The sequence below is a fragment of the Typopeltis vanoorti genome, chromosome 17 (assembly GCF_054136105.1).
Source record: "Typopeltis vanoorti isolate ZY-2024b chromosome 17, IOZ_Tvanoo_1.0, whole genome shotgun sequence".
Lineage (NCBI taxonomy): Eukaryota > Metazoa > Arthropoda > Arachnida > Uropygi > Thelyphonidae > Typopeltis > Typopeltis vanoorti.
Genome location: NC_143565.1, coordinates 33,129,959 through 33,147,932, shown reverse-complemented (window position 1 = coordinate 33,147,932; position 17,974 = coordinate 33,129,959). Strand labels below are relative to the sequence as shown.

General features: G+C 36.9%; 1 protein-coding gene across 1 annotated transcript in view; it reads right to left on the bottom strand.

The window, feature by feature from the left end:
* Positions 1–17,974, bottom strand: part of LOC150097276 (BAI1-associated protein 3-like) — a 533,976-nt gene that overhangs the window by 155,617 nt on the left and 360,385 nt on the right. Inside the window, 2 exon segments of the mRNA XM_090407633.1 lie at positions 2,243–2,317; positions 12,844–12,912. Coding sequence (XP_090263759.1) covers positions 2,243–2,317; positions 12,844–12,912 — 144 coding nt within the window.

Sequence of the window (17,974 nt, the reverse complement as noted above, 5' to 3'; positions counted from 1 at the left end):
ACGAAAATGTCCCCCTTCAAATCTTCTGCTATATCATTAATGCTAAATTAAAGTATAGTCATCCTCATTTGAATTGATTCCATCCCTCCATAACCATTGTCTGATGTCTATCTATCAGCCACCCCCCCCCCCATATCCATACCATCAGCTTCACATCCATTCCCATTTGCTTCAACTTATGTAATAGTTTTCCATGTGGTATTCTGTCAAATGCTTTTGCGAGGTCCACCAGTATCATGGTGTAGCCATTTCCTTTATCCAATTCTGCTGTCACCTTATTATAAAACATGAATAAATTACTGAGGCAGGGGCTATCTTTTACAAAGCTATGCTTCCCCCTATAAAGTATCATATTCCTATCTACCCATTCCCGAATTTTTCTTTTAACCAACTTTTCCAATACTTTAACCACAATTTTAGAGATCCTAGTTGGTCTGTAATTTGCTACTTCTGTCTTGAAGCCACCTTTATGTAATAGAAGTATCTTATCATGCAAAATATATCATGCAAAATCTTTTTCCACTTGCTTGGAACTTTGCCAGAGCTGAAACTTAGATTAAACAACTCTGTCAGCAGCACTGCCAGTCCACTTGCACATTCTTGTAGCACACAAGCAGACATATTGTCCAGGTCTATTGCTGTATTCACATTGATGTTCTTCAATATACTGAGTACCTTCAGTTCATCTACCTTAATGCTCACACGGTATGCAAGTAGTGCAGTCACACTGTCACCTCAGTAACTACCAAGTCACCACCTGGATGATATATCTTTGCAAAGTGATCACTTAGTAACTGAACTATTTCTTTTGCTTATCTCATTTTCCTACCATCAGCACCGAGTAAAGTTATCTTTCATAATCATTCTTTCTCTTACTTGCAATACTGTGTAAAAACTCTTTTGATTTATTGTGGTCTGCTTAGCTAATTTTCTCTCAAAATCTGATTGAGCCTTCCTTAACATACTAGTTACCCTTCTTGCTTGTACTTTATACTGCTAATGGACATGTTGATCATCTTGTTGTTTATATTCCTTCCATAATGCTTCTTCCTTTTTTTGCAGCTCCTACTTTATATTGCTAGTCATCCACTTAATCCCTACTCAGTTTATCCTCCTGACCCTGGGTATGCAGTCTGATAATGCATCACTCAAACAATCCTTGGCTACTTTCATTCACTAATGACATTCATTCCATGTAGTTTCTTATGTCATAGCACTACTCCAAGTTGCCTCCCAATATGATTCTTATTCAATCATGTTTCAGTTATTCCAATAATTTTTGGGCAATAAACTCAGTGAAACAATTTCATCTCCCTTATTTCTGATGATCCTGACATTTACTTAAGTATTATCAAAGTGATATACAGTATGTAATCTTTTCAACCTGAAGTGCATAACCTTACATTTTACAACATTAAATTGGCAATCATTATCCTTTGCACACAACATCAATTTATTTAAATCATCGTGCAGGATATCTATCACCATACTAAGAGAGAACTTTAATTGCTATTTTATTAAATTAAATGAAAGACAAATTAAATGAAATAGGCTAAAGGGTTTGTCACATCACAAGAGTTAACTGATTGCTCAGTACATTTCAAATATTTTTTCATGTGTGTATAATTAGTAGGTCTTTTGATTTCACCACATTTGACCATGACCATTCCAACTGCAGAACAGGTATTTCTTCAAGGATTTGAGAAAGGCTGTTTTCATTTCCAGTGGTATTACACCTCCTCTCTATTGAATGATGACAAAGTATTATCTATTTATCTTTTATCTTTATTTAAATTTTCTTATTGGTTCTACCAAGTCAGTTTAGAAATCACTGCTTGTAAGATCAGAATTGTGTAAGAGGTTGTCCAGGATTGATTTGGCAGCCAGTATGCAATAAACGTTTCTTGTTCAAGATGGTCATGAACAATGTGATGCGTTAAGCTTTTTTGCATTATGCCTCTCAGTTTAATATATCTTGACTCTGATCAAAGTATGGTTGCAGTAAACATTGTGTACCTCAACATATGAGCATGCTTCCTGTCATCTCGCAACTGATAAGTGCAGTCATCTCATAGTCATCTGAGGAAACAGCAGGGTATAACCTAAAGAACTCCTTAACTTCTAATAATTCATAGTTTCTCATCATGAACTTAATTAGCTCAATCTTATCATATATATATATATATTTGCTTGAAGTTATATAGTACACACATTATTTTTTTACATTTATATAATAACTTACCTCTACAATTTTTAGAACAAATGCATATGAACCTGCAGAATCAGGCCATGCTAACTGCCTCCAAAATTCTTTAATCTGAAAAAGACTACAGCTAAATTCAAGAAAAAAAGTATTATTTTAAAGTAAAATAATTATCATAATACAATGAAATGAACATTCTGATGGTCAGTCCATGCAGTATTTATCATATTAATTTTAGTGGCACTAAACATTAAGAACTTTATGCTCTGTTTAATCTTTAGTCGTAAATTAAACTATACTTTGAAACTTTTGCTCTGTTTAACAACATGTATGCTTTTTATTTATAAAACTAGCATAGTCCTCCTCTGCCATTTAAGAACTCTATTATAAGTAATATAATAAGGGACTTTGTGGCATGTATGCGTCTCGGGAGTTGGATATGTGGCTGGTGAGAGAGGGGGAGAATGCGTATATGTGCAAAATACAGGCAGTGGGAGGAAATAAATGAATTAGATATATCGATAACTGACCTAGTTGCTCCAGGAACAGGAAATGAATATCAGAAGATGAGTAGTGTGATAGGAGAGAATGAAGAAAATAATAGTTGATAGTGTGGAAGGCGTGAGTGACTGTGAAAGTTTCGGAGATGGTTTTGTTTGGGAGAATGAATTTCGATTAAGGGTGACTGACATGCAGAGAGAGATAGATGAGCTGAAAGAGGAGATAGAATGTCTTGTGAATGAGATGAGAAGTATGAAAGATGAGATTAGGAGAATGGAAGAGATAAATACAAGATGAATCAGAGTAGGGAAGAGAGAGAAAGAGAGTTTTGGGAATGATAGAAGAGGAGAGAATGGAAACAGTAGGAGAGAGGGAAGGAGAAAGAGGCATGGAAATGCTAGAAGAGAGAATGGAAACAGTAGGAGAGAGGTATGGGAATGATAGAAGAGGAGAGAATGGAAACAGTCAGAGTGAGGAAATGAGAAGAATGCGAGGGAGTGCTGGAACCAGGGACAGAGTGATGCAAGGACAGCAAGTAAGTAGGGAAACACAGAAAGAAAGGGTTAGAGGAGAGAGAGAGAGAGAGAGTGAAGGATACAGGTGAGCAATCAAGGAACAGAGTGGTTAGAGGTGTGATGTATGGAGACTCGATGATCTCTGGTGTGCAAGATAGGATGCCAGAGGTGTGTTTGCCTGGAGGGATGATAGAAAATGTGGCTATTGCAATTAAGAGGGGAGAAAGGATGGATGAAATGATTGTGATGGTGGACACGAATGACTTGAGAGGCAGTGTAAATAGGGCGGCAAGAGATCTGAGATTCTTGCTTGAAGTTGTGCAAAATAAAACGCAGAGAGGGATGATTGTGTGTGTGTGTGCATTGCTCAGGTATGATAGTGGCGAGCTGAGCAGAAGAGCAGCAATACTGAATCGCATAATAGCCAGAATGTGTGAGAAGAAAGGATTGGAATATGTGGATGCTTGGAGGGCATTTGAGGACACAAGGGAACTGTATGCTAGAGACTGCTTGCATTTGAATGACCAAGGCATCTGGAAAGATTGCTGTCTTCTGAACGAGTCAGTGTGTCAAGGCAGGGAAACTAGAATTCCCAGGGTGGATGGTAGCAGGTAACATTGTGCCCAGGGGGGGGGTCGATAGGGGGACAATGATAGGTATAGAAGCAGTGACATTTCTATGCTCTATATTAATGCCAGGAGTATCCGAAATAAAAGAGAAGAATTGGTGGCACTGATAGCATCAACCTGGCCAAAGATTATTGGTATCTCTGAGACATGATTGACGGAGGATGATATAATAACCGGAATTGAAGTGGCAGGGTACAGTATTTTTCAGCAGGATAGGAAAGGAAAATGTGGTGGTGGAGTACTGCTTATGATAAGTGATGACTTATGTCCTCTAAGAGTGGAGGCTTTGGAAGGCAGTGACACAAATGGTTTTGAAAGCATATGGTGTGAGGTAGAAGTGGCCAAGACAGAATATTTAGTGGGGTGTTGCTATAAACCAGGAAGCACAGAGGGTGGGGAAAGGCAGTTGAGCTTAGCAAGTGCAAGAAGAAAGATTTTAACTACAGCAGTATAAGCTGGGAAGAGGAAAATGCAAGTAGTAAGAAGGGGATAGAATTTCTGGAATTAATTCTTGAGGGACAAATGTCTTTGGCAGCATGTAATAGAGGGAACAAGAGGTTCAAGAGTTTTGGATTTGGTCATAGCATCAGAAGAGCTGATAATAAGTGAGATGACATATCTCCCACCAGTTGGAGAGAGTGACGATGTGGTTTTGACTTGGAAGATGAACAGAAATGCAAGTGTATCAAAGAAAAGAGAACGTATGTGGAATTATAAGGCGATTGTAATGGTATTAGGTATCACCGAGGGGCAGTTCCATGGAGGGCAGAATTGGAAGGCCAGGATACCATTAGTGCTTGGGAAATTGTAAAAGGTTATTTGTTAGCAGCAATAGTAAGTTGCATTCCACGGGTGAAGAAGTGGACACAATTTAATGTAAAGTGGATGACAAATGATATCAAACAGGAACTGCAGTTGAAAAAGAGATTGTGGAAGAGATATAAGGAGCGGGTGGGGACAGATACACAAAGAATATAAGATGCAGGCCAGGAGAGTGACCAGAATGGTGAGGAAGGCAAAACTGAAATATGAGAAGAGATTGGAACTAAGATCCAAAGAAAATCCTAGGGAATGGCTTAGCCAACTGTGGTGCACATTCCTTAAGAATACATGGTGATATGTATTCATTCTCACAACCTTATTAACATCCAACCCAGCCAATACCTGATACACCTCTGATTCTTTCATTTCCAGTTTTCCTAATACTTGTCTCTCTTCTACATATTGCACGGCGTCATTTACACCAGTATGATATACACTGATAAACTATGCATTCAGTAATCTGCCATGATTATTCTTCCTCTTGCTCGCGATACAACAGAAAAATTCACTTGAGTTAACCTTGGCATAACCAGCCAATCTCCTATCATACTACACCTTTTCTTTCTTTACCATGCTTATCATCTTTCTAGTCTACTCTTTATTCTCTTCATGGATTCGATCACCACCAACTGTCTTGTACCTCCTACAAAACATTTTCTTTTCCAGCACAACTTGCTTGATTTCACTATTCAACCATTTCACTCCTGCTCTATTTACTCACTTAGCCCTTGGTATGCAGACATACATTGCTTTTTTCAGATACTGCCTTGTGAGTTTCCATGCATTGTCAACATCTTTTCTATTCAGCTCATCTACTCAATGTACTGATGCTAACTGTCTACAGAGCTTTGTATAATCACCTGCTTTATACTTCCACATGTATCCATTTTTGTCAGTAACAACACTACTAAAAATGTGCTCTACAACGAGTTGTGGATAAAGGGATACAGACTACAGGCCTTCGGGCATATAAGCCTACTTGTCGCAGAAGTCTTGCTATAGTTTCTCAAGATATTGATATTCACATACCTGTGTTTGAATAGAGCCACCTTGCAAGCTGACCTGATATGGTGTGGCAATTACATTTTCCTGTTATAACCAAAAGTGTATTCTTCATGATCTATAGTAGAGTGAGGGTAACATCATCATCATCAAATTCCTGCAATGTACCCACAAGGGGTGTACAGGATATGATAGTACTACATGAAAAAATTATATCATTACTAACTTCCAATCTACAATTTTCCTTCAAATCAGTCTGTTACTTGTCAAGACTCCAACATTATCACATCTTATATTTCTATCGTCTAAGGCACTTTGTACCGTATCAATCCACCTATATCTTGGTCTTCCTCTGGGTCGTTTAACTTCCAACCTGGAAGAGAACACTTGTTTTGCTAATCTTTCCTCGTCCATTCTGTTTAGGTGACCATACCACCTGAGATTAGCTCTGGTAACGCATTCCTCGATGCAGACAATGTCAAGTTCTTTCCTAATATCCTCATTTTTAATATGATATTGCCATTCATGCCACCTGTTCGCGCCTCTAATCTTTCTCAGGACTCTCATATCTGCGGTCTCTAGTCTTTGGTGAAGTGTTTTACTTCTGACCCAGCTCTCAGATCCATAAGTTAAAATTGGTTTGAACACAGTCTTGTATACAGCTAATTTAGTATTCTGACTAATTTCTCTCTTATTCCATATGAATTTATTCAATTGACTTCCCACCATACCAGCTTTGCTGATTCTGTTGTCTATTTCTATATTTAATTTACCATCTTCACTAAAAATCATGCCTAAGTAGCTGAAATGTTTTACTTGTTCCACAGGTTCTCCATTCACAACACAGTTGACATTTTCAATGATTCTGACTATTTTCATTGTCTTTGTCTTTTTATTGCTGACCTTCATACCATATCTATTACAACAGCTATTCAATTTAGTCAGAGAATCTTGCAGACTTGTAGCGGATTTATTTACAAGTATAACATCATCCGCATAAAGCAAAGAGCTGACATTAATATCTCCAATTTTGATATCATGTTTAATACCACTTTCCTTCATAATGTGATCCATATAGATAATGAATAACAGAGGGGATAATGTACATCCTTGTCTCACACCAGATTTAATATTAAACCATCTTCCTGTACTTCCTACAATTCTAACTGCTGACTTACAACTCAAATAAAGACTAAGTATTGCTTGATATAATGCCCCATTGACACCATATAACTGCAGCGTATTGAATAGCTTCTCTCTTGGCACCTTATCATATGCCTTTTCCAAATCGACAAAACTTAAATACAGATCTTTGTTATATTCCAATGCTTTCTCGACGATTTGTCGTAAAGTGAAGATCTGATCCTAACAGCCTCTGTTTGGCCTGAATCCAGCTTGTTCTTCACCAAGCTTTTCTTCCACAATTCTTCTCAACCGTTTCTCAAGTATACTTGCATAGATTTTGCCAGGAACACTCAGTAGGGAAATACCTCTGTAATTCTCACATTCAGTTTTATTTCCCTTTTTATATATGGCTACTATGAGAGCTCTACTCCAATCATCGGGAATTCGTCCCTCTGTCCAGGCTTTCTGAACTATGCAGTGCAGCCACTGTAAGACTCTTATACCACCATACTTCAGCATTTCTTTTCGAATATCATCTATTCCAGCTGCCTTTCCACATTTCAAGCCTTTGATGGCTTTTTCTACTTCAAGTAGAAAAAGCCATCATTTGCAGCCACTGTAAGACTCTTATACCACCATACTTCAGCATTTCTTTTCGAATATCATCTATTCCAGCTGCCTTTCCACATTTCAAGCCTTTGATGGCTTTTTCTACTTCAAGTATGGATATGTATTCCTGCCTGCATGCTGGTCAGTGTTTTCTACCACTGTGCTGTCATCACTGCTTGCTTCATTTAGCAGTTTTTCAAAGTAATTACTCCATACTTCAAGGATATCTTTTATTCCAGTTTTCATGTCACCTTTATCACCTCTAACTCCTTTTACAGCACTCTTTCCTCCATTCCAAAGCTTCTTCAACAACCTCCAGAATATTTTGCCACCTTCTTGATATTTATTGTCCTCCCATAACTTATGTTTAGCTACTTTTACACAGTGTTTAGCATTCTTGCATTTGTCTCTATATTCTCTAAGAGCACAAGCTGACTTATTTAACAGGAACTTTTGATATGCTTTCTTCTTTTCCTTCACTGCTGCCTCTTTAACTTCCTGTGTCCACCAGGGAGTTCTAATTTTTCTATCCTTGCAGACAACCTCACCACATGCCTCTCTGGCTGAATCAATTAGTGTTTTCTTGAAGGCTTGCCACTGAATCTCCAAGGTTTGGTTCCTGTTCTCAAACTCTTTCATTTTTTCTTCAATAATCTTTGTGTATTTTAGTCTACAGTTCACATCTGAGAGCTGCTCAACTTTTATTCATTTTAAAACTTTCTTACATGTTATTCTTTTCAATATGAAATTCAATTTTATCCTGCTCAAGACTAAATAGTGATCACTTCCAATTTCAAATCCTCTGTACACTCTGGTGTCCTGCACCAGGAAGAAAACATCACTGTCAGCAATGACATAGTCAATGAGACTTTTCTTATTCCTAGCCTCTTCTCTCCATGTGAATTTGTGCACATTTTTATGTTGGAACATGGTGTTAGTAATAACCAGTCCATGTCCTGAGCAGAAATCCAACAGATATTTGCCATTATTATTAGCTCTGCTCTTTTCTCCAAATTTGCCCAAAATATTTTTGTGTCTCACAATCATTTCCTACTCTGCTATTTAGAACCCCAACAAGGATCAACTTTTCATTTTTCATTGTGTCAGTTGCTATTTCTAAAGTCTCAAAAAATCCTCCTCTTCTACCTTAGTAGAACCTTCTGTGGGACCATAGGCACAAATAAGTCTCATTGTCCAGTTCCCCATTCTCATATTTGCCCACATTACTCTACTTGAGACTGACTGCCATTCAAGAAGATTAGCCTCGTATTTTGTGTTGAATACTATGGCTGCTCCTTCTTTTCCTTGATTGTCTTTGCCTGAATATAACGTTTTGTATTTATTGCTCAGAAAGATCTCACCAGTTTTTGTCTTTTTTGTTTCAGTCACCCCTATTATGTCGATCTGGTAATTATCTAATTCCTCAGCTAGCTCCATTTCTTTGTCATTCAGGCTTCTTATGTTGATAGTACCGATCTTTAACTCTGGTGATGTTGGGTTGGGGTTTGTTTTTAGATTTGTTCCAGTAGCTGACTTTTCGCTGTTTGCCCTGGTTCCCTGGCGAAAACAACGGGGGCCTTGTTTAATCGGGCGACCCCCCAGCCAGCATGAAATTTTGTCATGTTGTACCATCATTTTTTTTTATTTTGGTTTAACCAATAAGAATACAATTTGGTCGGCTAAATCCCAAATTGCCAGCCCATCCTCATTCGTTCAGTATCCAAGTAGATACCCAACAGGGTGCACCATGAGAAGGTGAGGATTGGACATTAGGTCAGAAGCCCTGGTCGGTTCTCCGCATTCCTTTAAAGGCTATGTGGAGGTCTCCTCTCAGTTATACAGCTTTGACCTTTAAGCACCCAAGTGAGGGTAACCTCTTAGCAAATGTCTCGAGCACATTCCATTGGTTTGAAATGCTGCCCAGAACCTGGATACAACACTATGCACTGCGATTCCAAACAGTCTGGCAATATCAGTAATTCTGCAAGCTTTCCAATAATTTTTCCCCATATGAAAAATCATCTAGATGATGTCTTTGAGACATTAGAAGATATCCTAGTTTGAACCTTTATTCCTTCATATAAAATCTTCCTTCAAACACAATTTGTTTAGCACAGCCTTTTATCCTGTTGTGTGGTACCATGTGATCCCTTTGTGCAGGATTCAAACATCTGAATGTGTACCTGCTTTCTACTCTAAATTGTTTGGTTATACAAACTGCCACAAGCTGTAATAAATTTAGTTTAATCCTTTATCCAAGTTTAAGCAAACAAAGTTTGTGCCTAAAAATATCTTCAGGACTGAGGTAAGGTGGTGCAACACCAGGTAACTCTGAGCAAAGGCGGACCAAGCACTCATTGTCTCAGTATCTCCCATAATGCAAAGCACATCTCCTTGCAGACATGTATACTGCTATGCATTAAGGAAAGGGCCACTACCCAGACCGGTTTCGACTTTTATTGAGGTCTCGTCGGTGGGGAGGCAGACCCAAACGTTTCTCTAAATCCAGAGTAATTCAATAATAAGGTGGTACACCTGTTGGCAACTTGTATAGGTAAATATGATCTCTCCTATTGCTTCTGCCTTAGTATCTCCAAGTTTGGGTCTGCCTCCCACTGACCTTGTACTGCTCAAGCCCATGAGCAGTACAAGGTCCATGCAATGAGCATGATGTGAATGGTAAGAATGACCAAAGCTAAATATCAGATGAGGGTATCTATTGAGGCCAAAATAAATTTTAGCTAAATAGTATTGGGGAATCGGCTGAGGGAATGTGGACTGCAGGGTTTGGCGGATAGAAGTTGGAGAGGTGATATGATTGAGACTTTGAAACTGTTGAGAGGTGGTTACAGGGTTGACACTGGGGAATTCTTTCACTTGGTTGAACAGCGGGAAGGAGTGATAAACAAGAGGCCATCTCCCTGGAAGTTACGAAAGGAAACTGTGAGCAAGAGGGTGAGTGGTATCTTTGCATGGAAGGTGGTTGAGCCGTGGAATGCATTGCCTGATAGAGTGGTGTGGGCAAGAACGGTCAATGAGTTTAAGGAGTGGTATGATAGATTTTGTGTTTCTTAGGGGGGGAACCTCCCCTTGATGAGTCTTGACAGACTTTATGTTCTTAGGAAGGACCTCCCACGATGAGTCTTTTGACTCCATGGAGGCCTGAATAATAATAATAATAATAATAATAATATGGTCACTCTCTCCAACTGATGGAAGAGATGTCATCTCAGTTATTACAACTCTTCTGATGCTATAACCAAATCCAAAACTCTTGAACCTCTTGTTCCCTCTGTTACATGTTGCCTAAGACATTTGTCCCTCAAGAATTCTAGAAATTCCATTCCCTGCTATATGCATCTTCCTCTCTCCAATTTATACTACTGTAGTTAAAATCTCCCATAACAATCATTCTTCTTGCACTTGCCAAACTTAACTGTCTAAACATCTCCTGGTCCTCATCCTCTGTGCTCCTGGGTCTGTAGCAACACTCCACTGAATATCCTGTCTTGCCCACCTTTACCTCACACTATATGCTCTCAAAATCATTTGTCTCACTGCCTTCCAAAGCCTCCAGTCTTAGAGGACATAAGTCGTTACTTATCATAAGCAGTACCCCACCACCAAGTTTTCCCCTCCTATCCTGACGAAAAATGCTATACCCAGCGACTTCTATTCCTGTTATTATATCCTCTTCTGTCAACCACGTCTCAGTGATCCCAATAATGTTTGGCCAGGCTGATGCTATCTGCACCACCAATTCCTCTCCCTTATTCCGGATACTCCTGGCATTAGTATAAAGCATATAAATGCCATTGTTTCTATACCCAGCATTATCCCCTCTAGAATCCACTGGGCTCAGTGTTACCTGACGTTGTCTCCCTTCTCCCAAGTATCCATTCCCACAAGAGGCCACCCCTGTTATCATCCTCCCTGGGACACACTGACTCGTTCAGAACAGCCATCTCTCCAGATGCCTATGTCCTTCCTCATTCAAATGTAAGCGGTCTCTCGCATACAATTCCTCTCTTTCCTCAAACACACTCTAAGCATCCACATATACCAGTCCTCTCTTGTCACACATTCTAGCTATTATGTCATTCAATATTACTGCTCTTCTGCTCAGGTCATCATTATCATACCTAGGCAACACGCGCACTATTTTTCCTCTCTCTCTCTGTCTTCTTCCGTACAGCCTCAAGCAAAAAGAAAGAAAACATGAACTGACAATACATCAGTCTTTGTAGGCCTGCTAGAAGAAAAAAAATTGAGCCGTGATTCGAACACACAACCTTCTGATCTGGAGTCAGACGTGCTATCATTGTGCCACCAACTTACTACGGGCATAGGATACCCACTATACCCACTAAGGGTATAGGCATAGGATAATGTCTGCCAGTGTAGCAAGACAAAGTATAAGGTCACTTTTATATATGAAAAGATCACAAGCTGTGTACCATATTTATGGAAATAAACTACACTAAATTAATGAAGCCTGGGATTTGGGGGAATTGTAAACAGGAAATTGCAGTTTTAGAAGGTACTTTGCAATGGTGGCCAAAACAGCACATTGGATTATTTGGATGTTGAAGAAAATACTGACAGACATAGATAGAAAGTTTATTCTTTTTTCTTTAAAATACTTTAATAAGGTCATATCTGGACCTCTTTGCTACTTCTTAATTCTTGGAGGATGCAGGAGTAGCCAAGAGGATTTAGATGTTAGTGATCGAATTCTGACAGGTTTGGGAAATGCTCTCTGTGAGGAGAGATTGAAAGTCTGTAGATTACAAAGGCTAGCTGATAGATGAAAAAGAGGGATTATGACAAAAACACTGACACAGAAGGTTTTTTCTAAATACATGGCAGGAAAAGAGAAAACAAGGGATCATCCCTGAAAATTGTGAAAAGTGTGATTAGCAAGGGTGAGGACTAGGTTTTTTGTTTGGAGGGTGGTGAAAAGGTGGAATGGGTTGCCAGATGCAGTTTTTAGTGGTTTGTCAGTGAATAAATTCAAACAGGATAACAGATATTGTCCAAATAATGGTCAGTATGGGCAGTCCCATAACTAGCATTTCATGGGCCCTGTGCAAAATTTTATTTTTGGCCCTCCCTTTTTTTTTTTGAAAAATAAAATATAAAAATAAATATGACAGAAATAGATCGTTAATTTTTACCTTTAACCAAAAATGCTATGGAATCAGTCCTCACGGCAGCAAAATTTAAAATTTTGAAAATAAAAATATAATACTGATTATTTTTTTGATACCCCATTTCAGGCCCCCTTTGTCCTGGGTCCTGTGCCTGTGCACCCATTGCAGCTGCCTGGTTATGGCACTATGAAACTCTTGTGATGAGTCTGACTCAATGAAGATGCCCTAGAAAATAATAATAATAAAAATAATAATCACATTTAGCTGTTATAGAAATTACATACCTGCACAAAGCAAGTTACGATGTCAACGGCTGAGCTGCTGTATTTAACACCAGGATCCATAAATCTTACCTTAATAAAAGTTAAACAGTTGCAATATTAATTGAATTACTAAAAAAAATAAAAAAATTAAAAAAAAATTACAGTTTCAAATGTTTTACAAATATCAATAGCAGCTCCTCAGAAGAAAGAGAAGCATTACTATATTTAAAAAAAAAAAAAAAAAAAAAAAAAATATATATATATATATATATATATATATATATATATATATATATATATATATATATATATATATATATATATATATATATATATATATAAGGCAATTTAATATTTTTGTATTACATCATAAATTTCTTTGTATTAAATTTATAATTATCCATCTTTTATAATTCCTTGAACAGTAAACATTAATACTACAACACTACCTACCAGCTAATTTGCTTACTTCAATTCAAAGTACTGCAACTGAATGTTGACTTCCCTATTTTTACACACACACACACACACACGTTTCTTTCTTTCTTCTTTCTACATTTCTACAAAAGAATGCTGGTATTTTAAATGTGGGAGAGTTTACAGGTAGTGTTGATATGTTTATTTAACAAGAGTTTTGTGAAACACCGATCTTATTAAACTGGGACAGTCTGAAGGGAATGGGAAGAGGATAAACTTGTACCACTGAACAAATGAATTTAGAATGGAGCTTTAATTTAGAAGCTAGTCTGTGTCTTTGGAGTGATCAGTGACGTAACGAGGGTATGAAGCGTCTGTGGCAAGTGTCTAAATTGCCCCCCCAATCCAAGAATGACAAAAATGTTACACATTTTGCACCTCAAACCTAGTTGTGCCCATAGTTGGTGCCTCTTTCGCCATGCCCTCGTTACAGCACTGGGAGTGATTAATGTACCACAGAGATTGGAAAGTGCTGGTATCCAGAACTGAGTTAGTTGATAACAGCAGGACTCTCTGCAAATGTGGATGTAAAAAAGCAGTTTTGTTTTAGTAATTTACTTGCACAAAACAACACCAGATGTATTTCATTGAGTGGTTCATACAGTAGTGAATTTAGGGTTTTCCCCTTTGATAGTCTGCCATATAATAAATTAGTATATATGTATGTACTTAAATTGAGACAGATGGGTTAAATAACAGTTATATGAGCTTTCTGAGAGGTGTTAGTAAGTTGTGTGATGGAGAGGAGGAAAGTCACTAGTGGTGTGCATAGTGGTCTGTTTTAAGGCATTAATGGTTAGCTTTCTTTTTTTAATTTTTAAAGATTTTTCAAATGTTTATATTATTTATATTTGGGTGAGGTTGAAATGAATATATGCAGCTTATTTACAGATGATGCAAGTTTGAGAGAGAGCTCTGAAGAGTGAAACAGATGTTGATTTTCAGAAAAATTTAGCATATTGCTTGCACATGGGAAAATGAGTGGACTACCAGTTCACCAGGATGGCACTGGAATAGGTGAAAGAGATAAAGAATGTGGGGATGATAGCAAACAAGGAGCTAGAAACAATAACAAGAATCAGGATATTCATATGCAGAAAAAGATAGTATACACTGTACAAGGTCATGATGTTGTTGTTGTTGTTGTCTTGTCCTTTGAAGAGTCTTAGATGTTTCCGTGTGCTCCTTATACTGCTTTGGCCATGTCTGTGATTTTATTTGTATAGAGCTGTTGTTCAAGATTAGGATCTATTTCTTGCAAGGCTACTGTAATTGCTGGATAAGTGAAGATGTGAGTGGGTGTCAGTTCGGTATTGGGGCAGTTCTTGCAGTTTCTATATGTTTTGGTATCATCTGTATTGATCTTCATTCCTCTATAAGGTCCTGTTCGTAGTCTTGCTATCGTGGTGGAGGTCCTTCTGTCAGCACTGATTTCGGGAATTTGATGTTGTATCACTGATTTCAGTGGAATTAGTTTAGCTTTTGCTAGTGCATCGGCATCAGCAAGAGTTATCATATGAGTTTCTTGGTTGAGTTCTCTGGCCTCGTTTGCTAATTTATCAGCTGCTTCATTGTAATCAATGGGGGGAGAGAAGTCTGACCACACCTCCCCCCTCAGACCCTTGAAGCTCTTGACCAAATTTCTTATCGTCCTATTTCAAGGTGACTAACATGGCAACGGCACCCATTTTCTAATGAAGAGTCATAAAAAGTTATCAACCAATGCCACTGCATCTGGGGCAGCCGACGCGTCTGGGGCTGCAGTCCGGGCTCCTGATGATAAATATGCTAAGAGAACTCATATTAACATTTTGCAACTCAATATCAAAGGTACTCAGAGAAAAATGGGTGAACTCAAATACACATAATGGACAACACACATAATGGACTGCGGTCCATTATGTGTATTGATATTTTTAATAATATTAACAGCACCAAATGAACTATTTTATAAAAAAAAAATGTTTTATTAACTTGCTTTTATTTAGCTGAATTTCAAATCAGCATCATCAGAACACAACACAGTACTGCAATTTTAGATTGCGTAACACAGTATGCATGATAGATAAATATAAGCTATAAATATTTCAGCTAAATATAAGCAATTTATTAAAACATCTTTTTTTTAATATAAAATAGTTCATTTGGTGTTGTTAATACTGTTAAAAATAAGTCATGAATAACCTTCAACACCTAAGCTTATCTGTTAGACCAGTGGTTCTCAAACTGGGTGCCGCAAGTATGCCACAAGGGCGCCGCGAAATTTTGAATTGTTTATTTGAAAAAAGCAAAATATCCAATTGCCACAAATAACTACATCAAAAACAAAAAAATTATATATTTTGATTTTAATGGATGAAGAGTATATAAAAATTATCATTTTTTGTATCACTCTTATATTATATCCTGGGATTTCATTAGATCACCGCGTGTCGTAGTAACTAGATATATGACGGCACATAAATACTGGGGAAAATGAACTAATGAATGGTTAGTTGTTCTGCTGTCTGTTTTAGTATTTCTTTGTTCAGTGTGACAAGTATTATACATGATCATTTCCCCTAAACAAAAATCATGAGTCTTTTGTCATCGGTGAGAATAAATGGAGTACAATATTAAAGTCGTTAAATTCAGTGAGTAGAGGTTTTTCTTATTGTTATATATTACAACTATAACGAGAGACATCGTAAACAAATGTTTTTCCTTTTTCCATCTGGAAAAAAAATTATTTACTTGAAATAAATTTTAAAATAAAATATTAAAGTTACATATACCCTTCAAAATCATGAATAATTTTTTCCTTAAAAAAAGAATTGAAGATTCTGACAATCAAGAAATATCTACTTGTAGCAAACCTCACGAACACCAATTTGCACTAATAAATTATCAAAAACTGATACTTGCATTAATGAAGATTTGACTATTTTTAACGTTCAGCAACAAAAAAAGCACTAGTGAAACAACATTAGTGAACAGAAAAAATAAGTTCATGTAAAAAGGGAACAATGAAAAAGAATGTAAAAACTCGTTTATATCAAGAGAGAGCTATCTAAAAATGGGATGTACGTGGTGTGGTGATAAATTAATTCCCAGACCTAAGTGTATTTTGTGTGGTCTGGTTCTATCAAATGAGGCTATGGTTCCTAGCAAATTATTGCGACATTTCTCCACAAAACATGACAACTTGTTGAATAAAAATCCTGAATATTTCAAAGAGTTAATAAGATTACAAGAAAAACAAAGTAAAAGTTTTGTAAGAAAGTTTACAATTTCTGACCGAGTTCAAGAAGCGAGTTATTTAGTCGCTGAAATAATTGTGAAGGAAATGAAGCCTCATACTATCGGCGAAACTTTGATTCGTCCAGCCTGTTCAGCAATTGGGAGAACAATTTTTGGTACTGAGGTAGAAGAAGAAATAAAGAAGATTCCATTATCAAATGATACTATGAGTAGACATATTAATGATCTGTCAGTCGATATTGAAAAGTCAGTTATAACCGAAATAATCAAATCAAAAATTTTCAGTTTGCAGTTAGATGAGTCAACTGATATCGGTGGTAAAGCACACTTACTTGTTTTTACTCGATTCATTCAAGATGATAATATTATCGAAGAATTTCTATGCTGAAAGGAATTCGAAAAAACTGCGATGGGAAAAGATGTTTTTGATATAATGACCACATATTTTAATACAAATGGTCTATCTTGGAAAACTTGTGTGGGTATATGTACAGATGGTGCACCTTCTATGGTTGGAATTACAAAAGGGTTTGTTTCCTGCTAGAAAAGAAAATGAGAACATTATAACGACTTATTGCTTCATTCATCACGAATCATTGGTGGCAAAGACAATAGGCTTGGAATTAAAAAGTGTATTAGAAGAAATCATTCAGATTGTTAATTATATGAAGGCCAGACCATTAAAATCTAGAATATTTGCAGGATTATGTGAAGAGATGCAATCTCATTACAAGAATCTTTTTCTTCATACAGAAGTAAGATGGCTTTCAAAAGGTCGCATATTGGATCGTTTTTTTGAACTTAAAGAAGAAATATTAATGTTTTTCCAAAATGAAGACAAACCAGAATTCTATAAATTATTACAAGATGATTTTTGGTGTTCCAAACTAGCCTATTTAACAGACATATTTGATCATCTGAACAAGCTGAACTCCAACATGCAAGGAAGAAATGAGAATATTTTGACATCTACAGATAAAATTAAAGCTTTTAAAGATAAAATAAAAATGTGGAAGAGAAAATTAAGCACTAACAATGTAGAAATGTTCCTTAAAGTTGCCTCCAGAAAATGTAAGAACACTGAAAGTTTATTTACAGTCATTTAACATCGTTAGAAGAAAAAATTGACCATTATTTTCCAGACATTTCAGTCAATTTATACAATTGGATTCGAAATCCATTTGTAGAGTCAACATCAGCAATGAGTGAATTAAGTCTTATAGAAGCCGAAGAATTAATTGATATAAGTAACGATCGTTTGTTGAGATTGAAGCATTCAGAAATGTGTCTGAATTCATTATGGATAACAACTATGAAGGAGTACCTCAATATAGGATTCAAAGCACTTAACATCTTATTGCAATTTTCTGCATCTTATTTGTGTGAACTGGGTTTTTCTGCACTCATAAATATTAAAACAAAGAAGAGAGAAAGA